Source organism: Thamnophis sirtalis, unplaced genomic scaffold (assembly GCF_051295495.1).
Source record: "Thamnophis sirtalis isolate CommonGarterSnake01/CBP01778 unplaced genomic scaffold, rThaSir2_p1.2 scaffold_8, whole genome shotgun sequence".
In the NCBI taxonomy this organism is placed as follows: Eukaryota; Metazoa; Chordata; class Lepidosauria; order Squamata; family Natricidae; genus Thamnophis; species Thamnophis sirtalis.
Genome location: NW_028261388.1, coordinates 55,197,555 through 55,214,592, shown reverse-complemented (window position 1 = coordinate 55,214,592; position 17,038 = coordinate 55,197,555). Strand labels below are relative to the sequence as shown.

The window sequence follows — 17,038 nt, the reverse complement described above, 5'->3', positions numbered from 1 at the left end:
TTGCATTTTTAGAAAAAATAGAGTCACCAGATAGTTCAGGTGAAGTTTATTATTCTTCACTTAGTTTTATCTTTTTCTAGACTCGCTCCTCTCCTCCCTTTCTCAAAATCTCCCTCAACATATATATTAAACATACTGTATACAATTCCAACATCTATGGGTAGTCCTTGACTTACAACAGTTTGTTCAATGGCTGTTCAAAGTTGTAACAGCACTGAAAAATGTGACTAATGACAGTTTTTCACAGTTACAACTTTTGCAGCAACCCCATTGTCACGTGATCAAAATCCAGATGCTTGGCAACTGCTTCGTATTTATGACTGTTGCTGTGTCCCAAAGTCATGTGATCACCTAGTGCGACCTTCTCATGGCCTTCATTCTTATTAAAGGCACCCAGAACAGTTATTGAATAAAAATAGACTGACATACAATCTAGAAAGAAAGGAAAAGATTATGAGAAGGAAAAAAGAACAAGAAAATTCTGGCATTCATTTTTAACAGTATAATTCTGATGATGGCCAGATTTCATGGAACTGACTTCCTCAGGTTGGCTACAATAGATCTACTGCTACAATTAGTTTCTTTCTTAATTATTTTAATATTTGTATTAAGTTACTAAGGTTTTTTTTTTTGAGAAAAAAGAAAAAGAAAGCTTTGAAAAGATACATCCTGCCCATAAACAAAGAACTTAAAATGCATACTAATTTTTTCCAATATTTCTTTAATCAGTTGTAAATGAGTATAACATTTCAAAACTAGAGTTTTTGTAAACATCCATGTCCTTCCTTCCTTTCCCCCTCCCAACAGCAATAATCAGCACAGTATAAATAACTAGATTAGGAATTACAGTAATTTCTATCCAAGATGTTAAAGATCTACTCTTATTTAACATTTATGGAAAGTTAGAACAACTTTGTTCAAAGAACTCCAAGTTTCAGTTATGAGTTTATATACTGAATTATAACCCAAGTAAGGTTTCTAAGTTAAACGTTTTGGGAGATATTTGTATTTTTTCAATACATAGTTATTTTGAGAAGGTATATTCCCAAATTTAATTAGCTATTCCTCTGCAGAAGGAACTGTACATATTTCCCAATAGAAAGCACAGAATATCCTTATAGCTGTTGCCAAATATGAGCTACTTTTGTATACTTTGTATGAATGTAAGGCTTAGTAATATTTAGTAAAAACAGATTGAAAAAGAAATTCAACTTTTAGAATTGTTTTCATTCAATTATAAATTGTTGAGCTTCAATTCAGGAAGTGATGGGGAACAAAAATAAAAATGGAGAACTTTGATGTCATTTGGGTCATGAATGGGAGCAAATATTGCAAAATTCAGTCTGAAAACTCCCTTCTTCATCTTCCTTCTTCATATTGAATTCATTCCAAATTCCATAAATTTTTCATATACATAGTTAATTTATTTCCAATCTGTCTGAGGCCAGAAATTTTTGACTAAAATGTTGACATCCCAACAGGTTCTCTGAAGATATACAATAATATACGATTTTTTCCCAATTTTTACCTTTATTTTTCAGTTTCAGATGGGCCAATAGTTGAAAATATTTTAATTTAATTCATGAAATCATTTTTCACCTCCCCTGCCTCCAGAACATCTCTACAGACAAAAAATGGGCAAAAACAACTCAGTTTTTGGCCCAAAACAGATGAAAACAGCCCGGTTTGTGGCCTCCTGGGGCATCTGTGCACCCCATTTTTCACGTCCACCATCTCCAGAATGTCTCTGCAGGCCAAAAATGGGTGAAAATGGCTTGTATTTTGGCCTCCTGGGACACCTGTGTGCCTCATTTTTCACCTCCCCCACCTCCAGAATGTCTCTGCAGACCAAAATTGGTCTTACCTTTCAGTTCCAGCCTGTGGGGCTCGCGAAGGTAAGTCTAGTGCTCGGCCGAAGGGTGGGCGAGGTGATGTGGGCAGGGCAGCCTCATGGTCCTGTGCGGGTTGGATTAATGGCTTTGGTGGGCCGCATTCGTCTCCCAGGCTGTAATTTGAGGACCCATGACCTAAATGAAATGCAGTAGCTTTCTTGAAAAACATTTGCCCAAAATGTTATACTTCTCCTGAATATACCTTGAAGTACAAGTAATCCTCGACTTACAACCATTAGTTTAGTGACTGTTTGAAGTCACAACAGCACTGAAGAAGTGGCTGATGGTTTTTCACGCAACTATTGCCGCATCCCCATGGTCACATGATCAAAATTTAGACGCTTGGCAACTGACTCACATTTATGATAGTTGCATGCCTTGGGGCCATGTAACCTTCTGACAATTAAAATCAATGGGGAAGCCAGATTCACTTAACAGACATATTACTAATTTAACAATTACAGTGATTCACTTAACAATGGTGGCAAGAAAGATCATAAAATTGGGAGAAACTCATTTAACAACTGTCTTACTTAGCAACAGAAATTTTGTGCTTTAAGGAAATATCATTCCTTTTAAAATCTAGTTATTTACATATATAATCCCCCCCCCCGAAAATCCTGTTGTTTTTGAACCTTAACTTACTGTTACATAGCATTCTTTCATCTATTTCTAGTTTAGATATCAAATTTTATTCTCCTTGTTGGAATTCTACCAGATCCAATGATATTTGTAGCCATAAAGGGTTGCAGCAGCTGCCAAAAAAGCCAACACAGTTCTAGGCTGCATAAACAGAGGGATGGAATCAAGATCACGTGAAGTGTTAATACCACTTTATAATGCTTGGTAAGGCCACACTTGGAATACTGCATTCAGTTTTGATCACCATGATGTAGAAAAGGTGTGGAGACTCTAGAAAGAGTGCAGAAAAGAGCAACAAAGATGATTAGGGGACTGGAGGCTAAAACATATGAAGAACGGTTGCAGGAACTGGGTGTGTCTAGTTTAATAGAAAGAAGGACTAGTGGAGACATAATAACAGTGTTCCAATATCTCAGGGGTTGCCACAAAGAAGAGGGAGTCAAACTATTCTCCAAGGCACCTGAGGGTAGCAATGGGTGGAAACTAATCAAGGAGAGAAGCAACTTAGAATTAAGGAGAAATTTCCTGACAGTTAGAACAAGTAATCAGTGGAACAGCTTGCCTCCAGAAGTTGTGAATGCCCCAACACTGGAAGTCTTTAAGATGTTGGATAGCCATTTGTCTGAAACGGTATAGGATTTTCTGCTTAGGCAGGGGATTGGACTAGAAGACCTCCAAGGTCCCTTCCAACTCTGCTATTGTATTATTGTAAAGGAGTGGCTCATGCCATCTTGTAGCAGTTGCAAATGAAGGAACAATTCCTCATTGCCTATAGCAGAAATGTTTATTATAAAACTTGTTAGCTAAGTTTTCTTCCCGCTTTAACAACCCTTGACTTTAGATTATAGTGAATTTAAAAGAAACTTTCCCCCTTTCTTCTTTAAATTTAAGTAGACCTAACTACCTATATCATAAATCAGAACAGAAATACAAAGATTTTTGTAGGTTGCTATAATGAATGTGCTGTATGCTACCTGAAATGGGAGATAAAACACTGTGGTGGGAATGACATGCATACAGTTTTGATTATAATTCATAATTAGTAATTTATATAAACTAGTTATTTCTGGATTTCAACAGTAACTCTTTGATGGTTGAGAAGACACATTTAAGGGCCCTTCAGGGATGCTTCAGAACATGTATGAATATGTACAAACCATATCTTTTCATATTATTAAAGACGTTTTTTCCAGACTTTGCACATACAGATTGCAGCAGATTCTGGAGCAGTTGCATAAACCTGCAAAAATACACCCCTTCTATTCCCTCATCTAAGTTGTTTATAAAGATATTGAAGAGTTCTGGGCCTAAGATGGAACTTGTGGTACCCCACTACTTACTTCCCTCCATGTAGACGTAGTACCCTTAAGGACTACCTGTTGAGTACGGTTTGTCAGCCAGTTACAAATCCATCTGATGGTGATACTATCTTATCTCACTTTTTTCTAGCTTACCAAGTAGATTGTGGTCCACCTTGTCAAATGCCTTGCTGAAGTCTAAATATGCTATACTTAGTATAATTAGATGTAGTACATTTATGAAGTAGCTCTGAAATAAAAATTAGATGATGTGAATATTCAATCTCTCCCAAAAATATACATGTGAAACACACTTGGAAACCTGGTATTAGCTTTTGCATATTAGTGTATTTGTTTTTCCCCAGATGGAACTAACCAGAAATTAAAATATTCAATACTAAGTGCACTCTTGTCCATACACAATTAATAATGGAGGATATGGATTGGTAATGCTTTGCATTTGCTGGTTTTAATTCAAAGAAATGGGATAGAATTAAACAAAACAGACATACCTTCCAAAAGTCTTCCTTAGGTTCTCATAAGGACTGACCTATTCTTTGACTATAGGTAGTCCTTGACATAATTGAGCCCAAGATTTCTGCTGCTAAGCAAGTCAGCTGTTAAGTGAGGTTTGCCCCATTTTATGACTATTCTTGCCACCATTGCTAAGTGAATCACTGCAATTGTTAACTTAGTAACATGATTGAAAAGTGAATCTGATTTCCCTATTGACTTTGCTCATCAGAAGGTTGCAAAAGATGATCACATAACACTGGGAAAGTGCAGTTATCATGAAAACATAGCAGTTACTAATTGTCTGAATTGTGACCACATGACCATGGGGATGCTGCAACAGTTGAGTGAAAAACAATCATCATTTTTTTTCAGTGCTATTGTAACTTCAGTCACTAAACAAATGGCTATGAGTCGAGGACTGCCTGTGTTGAAGAATGTGGGGTCCTGATCATTTTTCCAGGTCTTGTTCTTAAGAATTTCTGGGGAAAATATTTCTATGCTCTACACTTCTTTGCAATGTTTTTCTTAAATCACTTAGGTTTAACTGCTAGATAATTCAGATTTTAGATCTTAACAGAAGCAATTAACTATGTTTATCTTAAAGCTCTGATTTGACCCAGATGTTCAGATGTTTAATTTAATATGTATTAAAGTTGAAACTAATTAGCATTTTTCAAAGTGAGCAATAGTAACTCAATTATAAAAAGGCTCTTAAATTTGTACTAATTACAATTATTACTATTGCAGTTATTTCAAACATGAAGCAAAAAATACCTCTCAGAACTAAGATTTCAGCATAAACACAGCTCTAAAATCATGCTTATCTCACATAAAGCAAAGCACATTTTTTTGCTGTAGAGAATATTTTTTTAAAAAAACTGGTAATGAAGCATGCTTGAAAATTAATCTCAAGAGCCCAGAATTATGTTTACTAGAAGTGAGGGGTTGAAAAATTAGAGCATGATGTTGTATTAAGGAGGTATATCAGCACTGCCAAGAGACAAATGTAGATATATTCTTTTTTTAATATATCAAATAATTGCAGAAACTGATTTCTTCTTGTTTTATTCATTTCTACCTGATCTGGCAAAGTGAAAACCTAGAAATGCCTCTTCAGCTGTTTGCAAGCTTTTGCAAATTTTTCAAGCTTTTGTTGCAAATTTTGGAAAGAACAATCCCCTATTCAAGCCTTTAATTTGATATTCATCTCCAAAACAATTTTCTATATCAAGTTAAATCTCATATAGAAATGAAGGGAACAGTGTTTACATGCCAATTCCCTTTACTTTAGCGCAGGCAACCCATCCTCATTCATCCATACTCAGAATCAGGCTTTTACAAACATCAAGCCAATTACTTTTATATCTTTTACAATAACATTATTCATTATATATTACTTTAAGATAAAATAACATCATTCAGCAAGTGGTACTAGGCTTCTAAAACTGCATCTTTAGCAAAACAAATACACTCACCATAATTTAATTAAAAATACTTCATCAGTATTCAATACCAATTAATTTGTACTATGCATGAATTTTATGAACCAGGATTATATATTTATCATATGTGCTATGATACTGCACAGTAGCATGAACTAAGAGAATTATCAAGTTATCATTTAATTAGAACTAATCTGTCATACAATCAGCAATAACTGAGGAATTAATGCTAATATTAATTTATAACACCCACAAACATAATATTTTGTGAGAATTTATTTATTTCCCACAATTAATTCAGTGTCTTGGAGAAAGCCTCCCAGAAGATGGCTGAGGCAGCCTGAATTTTGACAACAAAACATCAAAATCCACAAAAGTGAATGGTTGATATTCATGATGCTGTAGGTTCTTGTAGGTAGAAATGTCATGTGTTTCTTGAGCAGTTTCAGGTGATGGTCTGGCCACTAAAAGGAGAAAAAAAATATTGTAAACCCAGAGAACAGAAGCAAAGTTCCTAGTGAAATCAGGTTTTGATACAAATGCAGATGTATTACTACCACTGAAAGTTATTACTATCAATTATGATCACTGTGCGGACCTTGATAAGTTGTAAAAAAAATACTTTCAAGACTTACACATACCATTCAGTTGTGAATGATGCCAAGTTTGGGTAAGTAGGGTAAATATGTGAGGACTGGAACTATCAATCAAAGCAAAGTATTGCAAAGTACCTTCTCCCAATTTGGAAGGAGGAGGAACTGAGGAGAGAGGGATTTGGAAGCTGTAAGTGGAAGGATAGGTGTGAAGGGGACTCAGAATCCTTGCCTAGAAAAGCTTCTGTGTCATACAGATAGAATTATGAATATATTAATGCTGGGGAAGGTAAATATTGATAGACTACAGATATGCTGAAATATAAATCAACATTTGTATAGCCCATTTTCAACTAGTTAATAAAATAATTCTTTTTTAAACATAAAGAAGTAACTGTAAAGTCTTAAGTGTATGCTATTTTCCTCTTAGTTATATTAGCTCAGAAAACTAAAGAAAAATTATAAACAACGAAGGGGGTTGGTGATTGCTACAAGAGAAGTAGATCCTTTAAAAAAAACACCTCCCAGAAATTAATTGGATTTTACTTTAATTTTGAAGAAAAAGATAGTAAGAAAAGGACACCCACAATAGAGATGGAACATGACATAGGATGGCAATGCTGGGAATTGAGCTGCTAGAATAAAAGTTAGTGATAAGGAAGGACAGCTTAAAAGAAAGACAGAGTAATACCAAATAGTTTTAGCAATAGAAGTTGTTCAGAAAGTATGTAACTGGAAAACACAGTAACATAGAACAGGTTCTGGACATAAAAGTTATTATGATTGTGAAAGTACATGATTTACATGTGTGAAAAACATATCCACATTTCACAGAGTCAAGAATATAACAATGTTAAAGAAAATTTGAATATCTAGTATTAAATTGCAACTGATTATCAATATGTTAGTTCTTTTAAAAATCAGGAATAAACCAAAATACATGGAATGATCATTTCCAAACATGTAACTGAAACTCCATTAGCTTCCAGCACCAAATAGGCAAACCAGTGGTTTGTTTTTCTAGCAATAGAATATAAACCAAAACATGCATATTCTGTTATAAATCCAGAACCATATCTTTTCAAAGGAGTTTTTACATCAGACAGATAAACAGTGTTAAACATGCTAATTGTTCTTTTACTTCACAAAAGCTACAAATACGTTCAACCTTCAATGAAATTTTATTTTTAAAAAAACCTGGGTTTGACATGAAGCCATAATTTATTTAGTTACTGTTTGCTGAATGAGCCAGAAAAGCCTGGTTTATGTATCATTCTAAATGAACATTATTATCTATATCGTTAATTGTATCATTCTAAATGAACATTATTATCTATATCGTTAATTGTGTTTTGTTTTGTTTTGTTTGCCACTTTGAATACTTGCTGGAATATGAAGGCAGGGCATGACTTAAGCATAAACCACTGCTTGAAAACTATAGTGATATATTCACACACTGTACAAAGCTAAAACCAAACAAACCATGCATTTACTTTGTATGATATGAATCCTGTCACTGATTGGAATCTGGTTGTAACATGAAACTAATCATCTCCAGTTCTCAATAGTAGAACACATTTACCCTTAATTTATATGGCTCAGTTTTGCACTCAACATATTAGCCCTCTGCCCCGCCTCATCATAAATTATAAAAGGAGTGATGCTTTAAATAAATAGTTTTAAAGTATAACATATAACATATCATCATAAAGGCCTAGATAATAATCCAAAATTTTGAGCTTCAAATGTTCTGGATAGACACTTAACAATTCTTCCTAGTGATACTTTCTTTATAGACTTAAGTACTCAGATTGATTTTTAATACTGACAGGACAGGGGATTTTAATGTTTGGGAATGAATGTTATCTTCTTTTATTAACTGCATACTTTTACAACAGAATTGAATTATTTTTCAATAATTTATGTCCTTAACAGTGTTTAAAACATTTAGATTAATGTAAATATACAGGGAATATTGGATCTGTACCTCTCAGTGTTCAATATTCTGTATTTCTACAGCAATATTTAATAATTGTTGAAGCCTCTTCCACTGAAATAATTGAAAGTTACAGTACTATTTCCAGCTGGATGTCTATTAATATTTATCTATGGCTTTTAATTATATTATAAATACTCTACCTATATACAATTGCATTTTAATAGACTATTATTTATAGCCAGATTTAGAAGTTTCAAATTTCACCTTCTCTTATCCCGTTCCAATTTTGTAGACTAGCCAAGCTAAACTGAAAGAGAGCCACGACATTCTTTTCTGCCATTATTTTTCCAGGCACTGCTGCCCCCTTCTGGAACTTAAAATAATTGAGGATTTGGGTGTGGGTGTTAGGTATTAAACTACAAAATCTTTGAGGATATTTATCACTTTGACTTGCATGTTGAATTTTAAGTTTTTTATTTGTTAATTCATATTACAACTGGTATCTAGTATTTTCTCTTTGTATATAAATGGATTTAGATTATTGAAAATAATAATAGATCTTAAAAATCATATTGATATATACTACAGAATTTAAAATATAGAAAAAATGAACAGGGAAAGCTTCATGGGAAGGTTTTTAAAATATGAAGAAAATTATGTTTACTTTAGGAATTTATTTGGGGTATTTTGAGATTAAGAGAATATTTTAAGAATATTAAAGAAATGAAAGAGAATGAAAATTCAGATAACAAGAGAGCTGAAAGAAAACTATCTGATGTAAACATGCATCATAATGCTTAAATCACTAACAGTGACATCTTTGCTAACCTATAGGCACTAATTTTCTTCACATTCCAAGAAGGTCGAAGTAAACTTGTTTCCTTACAGAACTGATTTATGTATCTATCAAAGGGTTCAAGAAGGAGTGAAAAAAAGTAAAAAGTATCACATAAACAGCAAGTTCCAAACAAAAAGCAACATTAAGCTATGAGCAAGTGCAGATAGAAGAAAAGTTTGAAAACTCAAAAGTCTATAGCGTGTGCTTTAGCAAGTAGGGACAAATAAAGGGTTATTTCTTTTATGAAGACATTTTCACGTGGTCATCACAGTTTTGAATGTTCTAAGTTCCCTTAACATTTCAAACAAGAAACAGTAGCAAAAATAGAATGTTGTTTCCTCCCCCTCCCCAAATCTTCCATTAGCACCTTTAAAGCTTAATAGGAGAACCAGAGAACGTAACTGTAAAGGAGTATAACAGTTCATCAGCAATGTGAAAAGGCCTTCTTTGGAAAGTACATTAGGAAAGCAGGAAGAAACATTTCAAGACTTTACTTCAAATAATGGGAAAGTCAGAATATAGAACATTTGCCTATATAAATCCTTTCAACAACAGAACTAATGCAGAAGAAGATAAAGTGATACCCTGTAGAGTGCTTTGTTTTTCAATTTGAGCTTCTTCTGGGATGGTCTCCTCCTTCAGGGTGGTTTTTATCACTGGCATTCTTTCCCTTGAAACTTCAGGCCGTGGTTCTTCAAAAATTCTCTCTTGCATCTCAGTTTTTTGCATTTTCTTTGTAATTTTTTCATCCTGTTCCAGATTTTGTGATATATTTTGTGGAGGTACCAGCTGAGTTCTCCGTGGATCAGTTTCAGAGAGAGATACTTCCTGGCTTCCAGACGAAACTTCTATTGGCTTTTGATTCTCTGCATTCACTATTCCTAAGTTCTTACTCTTTAAATGTATTTCTTTAGACCTTTGTTGTGAAGCAGTTTTTATCATATCTGATTCTAACTGCTTGTTATCAGTTGTCCAGCAGAGTTCTTTATGTCTGTGTGGCTTCTCTTTGAAGTCATCATCTTCAGAATCAGAACTAGAGTCTGATTCAGAACTTGATGAAGAAAGTAGCTCTTCGTCTGTTAACCTCTTCCCTAAGCCTTCTGTGGAAGAGAAAACTGGTGTTCTCTCAAAAGGAAACTCTGCCTTCTGAGGAAACATTACCAAAGTTTTCATTGCCAAGAATTTTCTCAGATCTTCATCTGTTAATTTTACAGCTGCATCAGGTTTACAGTTAGTTATGACCTTCCCCTTATCTGTAAATTGTGGGAAAAAATTAGGAGACAGCTTTTAAAAGAAAACCAACCTCCATTTTGGGCAGGTTAATAGTTGGGTTTGCTCTTTCAGTACTAATTCCAGCTGGCTAATTTCAATTTCTGTTGGCACAGAAGATATTATAATTTCTAGATAAATATTTTCAAGGCTATCACTATGATATGTAATTCTGGTATAACTGATCTGTGGAATTAACTGATACAAAGTTCATTGCTTCAGAAAAATATCTACTAGATTTCATATCAATATAAAACACTTTAAAATATGTCCTTTAGTTTAAAATATTTTAATTAAATTTATATGCGGCCCATCTTACCATCCAAAGCAACTCTGGGCATCTTACAATACCATAAAAACATAAATATAAAGCATTAACAAATGTTTCTTCTATGAATAATATTATTAGCATATTATCAGCATGATACACTTGGACACCTGGCTGTTTATAAACTTTGTCAGACATACACTGATCCAATCTGTAGAATAGAACACTTTCCTATTGCCACAACTGCATATTGCATTTCATGTTGCAATATTCAACTATTTCAACTGTGATAAGCAACATCATGTTTCAAATCAATCAATCTATCTATCTATAATTCAGAATATATAATAGACTTGAAACATATGATATATAAATATATCATTAATAAAATAAAAGCCCCTCTATGAGGAAGATGTGTGATTAATGTTTGATATTATATGTTATCTAATATTGATATCAATATATATGTGCATGCATAATATACACATACACAAGACTAAATATTATACACAATATACACACACACACACACACACACACACACACACATATATAAACCTATTGATATATAATATAAAATTTATGTAATTATAAAACTAGTTTTTCAACGTATCAATGCATTTATGTATATAAATTAACAAAATCACAAGATCATGTCTGATTTACTTCGGTCATATCACATGTGCAAATTCACTGGAAAAGTCAATAGCAGTTAGACTTATATACCGCTTCATAGGGCTTTCAGCCCTCTCTAAGCGGTTTACAGAGTCAGCATATTGCCCCCAACAACAATCCGGGTCCTCATTTTACCCACCTCGGAAGGATGGAAGGCTGAGTCAACCTTGAGCCGGTGAGATTTGAACAGCCAAACTGCAGAACTGCAGTCAGCTGAAGTAGCCTGCAGTGCTGCATTTAACCACTGCGCCACCTCGGCTCTGGATGGCAGGTATGCAGAGAAATTGTTTTCAAGGCTGTTTAACCATGCAAAGCATAACAATGAAATAAAGATATGAGGCTTTGTTTTTTACGTAAACAGTAATTGATGACAAATTACTAAATCCTTTTTAATGTTTTTGGAAAGAGGTATTTATGCATATTAGTGATGCTTACAAGGTTTATTAGCACAAAACAATTTTGCTTCTTTAGTTCCACATTATAGCACTGGAAAACCATGAGAAGATTAAGTTCTAATGCTTTTTAAGTCGTTCTCTGTCTTCATTTTTTTCAAGCTACTCAAATAACTGACAAACTTTTTGATAAAGACAATATGAGCTTTTAATAATTATTTTAGAACTGTTAGATAAAATAGAGTTACAGAACTTAACATCATAGACATTATGCTGCATTAATCATCCAACTGTAATAAATAGAGAATAAATATTTTAAAGCATGATACACAAAAACCAATTATGCTGCATTTTTTGAAACCTGAATATTAAATCATGTTAATTTTAATTAAAAAATCATAGCTACTTAAGTTGTCAAGTTCTGACTTATTGAAACCCTAATGATATAAATGTTTTTTCTTGAACTACATATATTAAAAGTTGTTAGAAATTGCTATATAGAATGTTATAGTTCATGATGCAGGAAAAAAAGCAGCTTTTAAAACTGTTAAGGAAAAATGCTGGCATTCATGCAGGCAATATTTTAAAGTCAGTGTGATTATGAATTTTCCAGAGACTATTTTCCAGATAGCATTCATTCATTATATCATGCAGAACAGTAAATTTCTTTCAGACTTTCTATGATCTCATATAGAATCAAATTAAATATTATATATTTCTTAATTAATTTAAGATTTGTATGGCCCTTTATTTTAAAACAACTTTCACAACAATAAAATTATAAAAATAGTAAAAACATAAAAAACTAGAAACTCGCACTTCCATCAACCTTCCTGGGCACTTGAACAACTCTCCGCAGGCTCCACCTATTTACTGTAATGCCTGCAGTTTTATTTGCTTTCTGGAAGCCTAACAGGGTGGGAGTCTGTCACATTGCCAGGAAAGTGTGTTCCATAAGTTAGGGACAGCTATGGAAAAGGCATACTTCCTAGGTCCCACTAGATGAAAATATTTCAGAGAAGGGACCTAAAGCGTGCCCATTCTATCCAATCACATTGATGACTGATACCTTCAAAGAGAGGCAGCTTCGCAAATGGCCTGTTTTATACCACATAGAACTTTAAAGTTAATGACTATCAATTTGAATTGCACTAGGGAGGAAATTGAAAGCCAGTGCAGCTTGTGCAACAGGGTTATAAAACCTGCAAACCCAGAACCACCCAACATTATGTGTGCCACTGTATTCTAGTAACTTCCAGGTTATCTTCACTGACATGCCTGAGAATAGCATGTATGGGCATGCACTTAGCTCTTCCTATGAGATCCTTAAAGAAAGCATCAGTGGCAGAGGGTAGTCACATGGATCAAAAAAAAAGATGCAGCTCCTATAAGGTATTTTCAATAGATGTTATGTGGGCATTCATGTATATTCTGAGTCACATTACTCTTTAAACCTGGATTTGTATAGAGTTATATAATACCATTATACTATCAAGTTTATGTTTAGCAAGTCAATTTTTAAAATTTTTATCCAGTATTATGCAGCAAATCAAAGAATGCATGAAATGAAGATATAAAGGCCTTTTAAAATAAAGTTAACCTGCTAAAGTTAGATGACACAAAAAATAATTTTTATTTGCTCCTCTCTTTGTAGGTACAGGTAGGTAGGATATAAAATAAATATTTTTTTAAATGGAAAGTGATAAAACACTTGGAATGGATGGATCCACATTGAGTGGTATAAGACAGTTAAAGATTTTTTGCTGCCAAAATCCTGAGAATTTTCTGATGAGATATTTCATAAAGAAAAGCAAGATATTTTAATCAGACCTATATTACAGTTCTACCAATAGCAGGAAAAGACTACACTCAAGTGTGCTAATTAATATCCAATTTCATTGCTTAATATTGTATAAAGATATTAAATTTCTATATAGTCATATTTAAAAATAAATAAGTACTTTCCCATATATTTTGGGTCTATAACTCCTAACATTCAAAATTAGCATGGAATTACAATCCCATCATATCTTGAGGTCATTACATTGGAAAGGATAATTTAAAGGCTTGTGAAAGTCTTCATATTTGGTTAGATGTCAGGCCTCTTGTCTATGATATCAGAGATTCATAGCTTGCGTTTTTGTTATGTGATTTGAATGATATGATAGTTATTGAACAGATAGAATTTATTTAGTCTCTTTATTTTGCCTATGAGAACCCATACCATTGTTTAAAAATAAAATATTTACATATATCTATCAAATAGGATTTTTAACAGCTTTCACTGATACTACTGAGAAGTTTGCTTAAATATTAATTCCTACAGAGTCAGCTCTAAGAACAGGAAGAGGCAGGCAGAAAGGGAAAAAAAGGATAATGTAGAATTGCATGGATGAGGAAAGAAGACTCGGTGTATGTGTGTGTGAGAGAGAGAGAGAGAGAGGAGGGGCGAGGGAGGGGGAGAAGAATAAACGTGGGTGACTTTTTTCCTTTCCATTTAATGGATTTTCCCATGGGAATTATGGTTCATGGAATGGCAGTGCAATAATATTTTATTTTAGTTTTAAATGTAATTCTTTTGAGTAAAAACATTCATCTTATAACAAAACCAACATATCAGCATAATGTATTTTCATATTAAATCTTCACATTCTACAAAACATGAAAAATAGCAATTGCTTAATTAATGTTGTTTCAATAATAAATATTTTCCTTGGCAATAAATATTTTAGATTGTCTTACCTTTTGGGATGCCTTTTTTAGAATTACCTGGTTTGGTGCAGAGATAAAGAGAAGGCATACTTCGTACACCCCATGCTTGCTGTGATACAGCCTATAAGAATCAGGAAAAATACTTGATGAACATTTTTTTAATTAGCATGTATTTTTCAAAAATATGTAAGGCATACAATAACAAGCTCATGAAATAGTGATAATAAAATAGCTTAAAAATTCCTTGTGAAACATTCTAAAATCTTATTTTCAGTTAAAGGAAAGGCTTGTTACTATACAAAAGGTAATTCTTGACTTACGACCATAATTGAGCAAAACATTTATGTTATGTGAGACAGTTTTAAGTGAATTTTGCCCCATTTTACAACATTTCTTGCCACAGTTGTTAAGTGAATCACTGCAGTTGATAAATTAGTAACCTGGTTGTTAAGTGAATCTGTCTTCCCCATTGATTTTAATAGTCAGAAGGTTGCATGACCCCGAGGCATGCAACTGTCATAAATGTGAGTCAGTTGCCAAGCATCTGAATTTTGATCATGTGATCATGGGGATACTGCAATGGTTGTGTGAATAACCATCAGCCATATGGGTAGGAAGCAACAGATGAAATTACATTTAATACCCAGGTAATTAGCACAGATGCTCCTCAGGGTATCTTCTGTCTCTGTATCAACTATTGCATCTTTAGGGATCCCTCTGTTAAAGTATTGAAGTTTTCAAATGATACAAGAGTCATTGGTCTCATTCAATATGATGATTAGTCTGCATATGAATGGGAGGTTGAATGGTGATGCAGGCGGAACAACCTGGAACTACACATGCTTAAAACTGAGAGTGGGTTTTAGGAGCCCTTCTATTCTACCACCTCTTACTATATTTGACTGCACAGTATCGGCAGTAAAGTCCTTAAAATTTTGGGGTTCCATAACCTCCCATTAAAAAGGCACAACAAAGAATGTTCTTTGACCCAGGAGCTGTTGATATTTATTCAACAGATAAGTATTAATTAGCAGCTAATAATTGAGTCTGAGGAATTATTTGTACTTTTATAACTGTCTGGTTTGCTACAGCAATAAATAGGATAGGTAGGACTCCAACAGATACTTAGGGCTGCAGAAAGAACAACTGCAACCAACCTGCCTGCCTGCCATAGAAGACGTGCATATTGCAGAGTCAGAAGGGCTGAGAAAATATCTACAGACTCCTCACATTCTGGACACAAACTGTTCAACTCCTCCCCTCAGGAGTCTGTTATAGTGCATTGCATGCCAAAACAACTAGACCCAAGCTGGAAATAGTACTGTAACTGTTTTCCCTTGTGCAATCACTGCTGAACACCTAACTCTCACAGTACTGTCAAATGTCTATGTATTTACCCATATTTATGGTATTAGTATTATCCTTATCTTTAGTGGCCTGTTATTGGTATCATTACTATGATTATTATGACTATGTTCATTGAGAGCTTCTGCATTGTGTGTCTAATCACACTTGGCCAAATAAATATTCTATTCCTATTCGATTCTATTAAGAAATGAGTTGATAAGTAAAATTCAAGTCAATTCAGCCAGAACTCTGCAAGAACTCAAGCAACATCAGATCCTAACATCATACTCATCAGAAACTACAACTGGTCCACCCTTCAATAAGTAAAATATTGTCAGAGAGAAAATTTGGATACCACAAATATTCCTGTCCTAATTATACTAAAACAATTAGAATATTTTTTTTGTCAGTTTTATCTACTCTCTCAAGCAAAGAAATACATATTACCGTATTGCTTGAAACCTCTCATTTCAGGCAACTTTCAAAATAAAATTCACTCTAGCCACAACTGAATCCAAGAGCTCAAGGTGCTGCATATGAAATCTTAACATTTTCTTTATAACACTGCTTCTAGTCTCTATCTTTCGGTCTCTATGGCTCTTTTTCTCTTCCCTGCCCCAAGGGTATGTTCATTTCAGTTTTTTCTCAAAACTATTAGCTATGCATTTGATAAAGTGGGCTGAGATTCACGACAATTTATAAGATAAGAATTGTAACCCTTCTTGGTTATGTTTTTACTCGCTAACAGTTTATTCTTCGCCTTGCAGACTGGAAAATAATCCTCGCGTACAGTCTACATCAAGATAGTAGTAGATACCCCGAGTAAAATTAGATGTCCTGAATCAAATTATATCAGCTTCAACTTCAGGTCAAATCCAGACAGACAATAAATAATTACTGGCACAGACATATGACAGAGCAACTGCTCCTGGCTACAGGCGGACACCTAATAGGAAAACGGAATCCACAAGTAACTCCTTAATGAATCGAATTCTCCATTACCTTAAACGCCGCCACACGACCGTAGCGAGTCACCAGGGAGGCCGCCATCTTGGCGTCTCCCAAAACCTGTCCGGTGTCCTCCTTTGGCCGCAAAGAAAAGGTTCCCATCCCATTTTCCTTCCGGAACCGCCGTCCGGTGGCACGTACTGTACGCCCCTCACGTGGGTAGGAGGTGATTGTGTTGCTTAGTAGCGGCGGGAGCTGGAATGGAGA

General features: G+C 34.2%; 1 protein-coding gene across 1 annotated transcript; it reads right to left on the bottom strand.

The window, feature by feature from the left end:
• Positions 1-694: 694 nt before the first annotated feature.
• Positions 695-17,020, bottom strand: NDUFV3 (NADH:ubiquinone oxidoreductase subunit V3). Its single transcript, XM_014063966.2, has 4 exons — positions 16,826-17,020; positions 14,507-14,597; positions 9,745-10,413; positions 695-6,254 (listed from the first exon to the last, which is right to left on the bottom strand). The coding sequence occupies exons 1-4, from the start codon at positions 16,931-16,933 to the stop codon at positions 6,088-6,090; spliced, it is 1,035 nt and encodes a 344-aa protein (XP_013919441.2). The 5' UTR covers positions 16,934-17,020; the 3' UTR covers positions 695-6,087.
• Positions 17,021-17,038: the final 18 nt, after the last annotated feature.

What these genes read in the sequence shown, in the direction of transcription:
- NDUFV3 (XM_014063966.2), bottom strand. Translation starts at nt 16,933, where the DNA reads ATGGGAACCTTTTCTTTGCGGCCAAAGGAGGACACCGGACAGGTTTTG. An exon ending in GTCGTGTGGCGGCGTTTAAG is followed by an intron (nt 14,598 to 16,825) that starts GTAATGGAGAAT and finishes TGATTCTTATAG; the next exon opens with GCTGTATCACAGCAAGCATG. An exon ending in TAAAAAAGGCATCCCAAAAG is followed by an intron (nt 10,414 to 14,506) that starts GTAAGACAATCT and finishes CACAATTTACAG; the next exon opens with ATAAGGGGAAGGTCATAACT.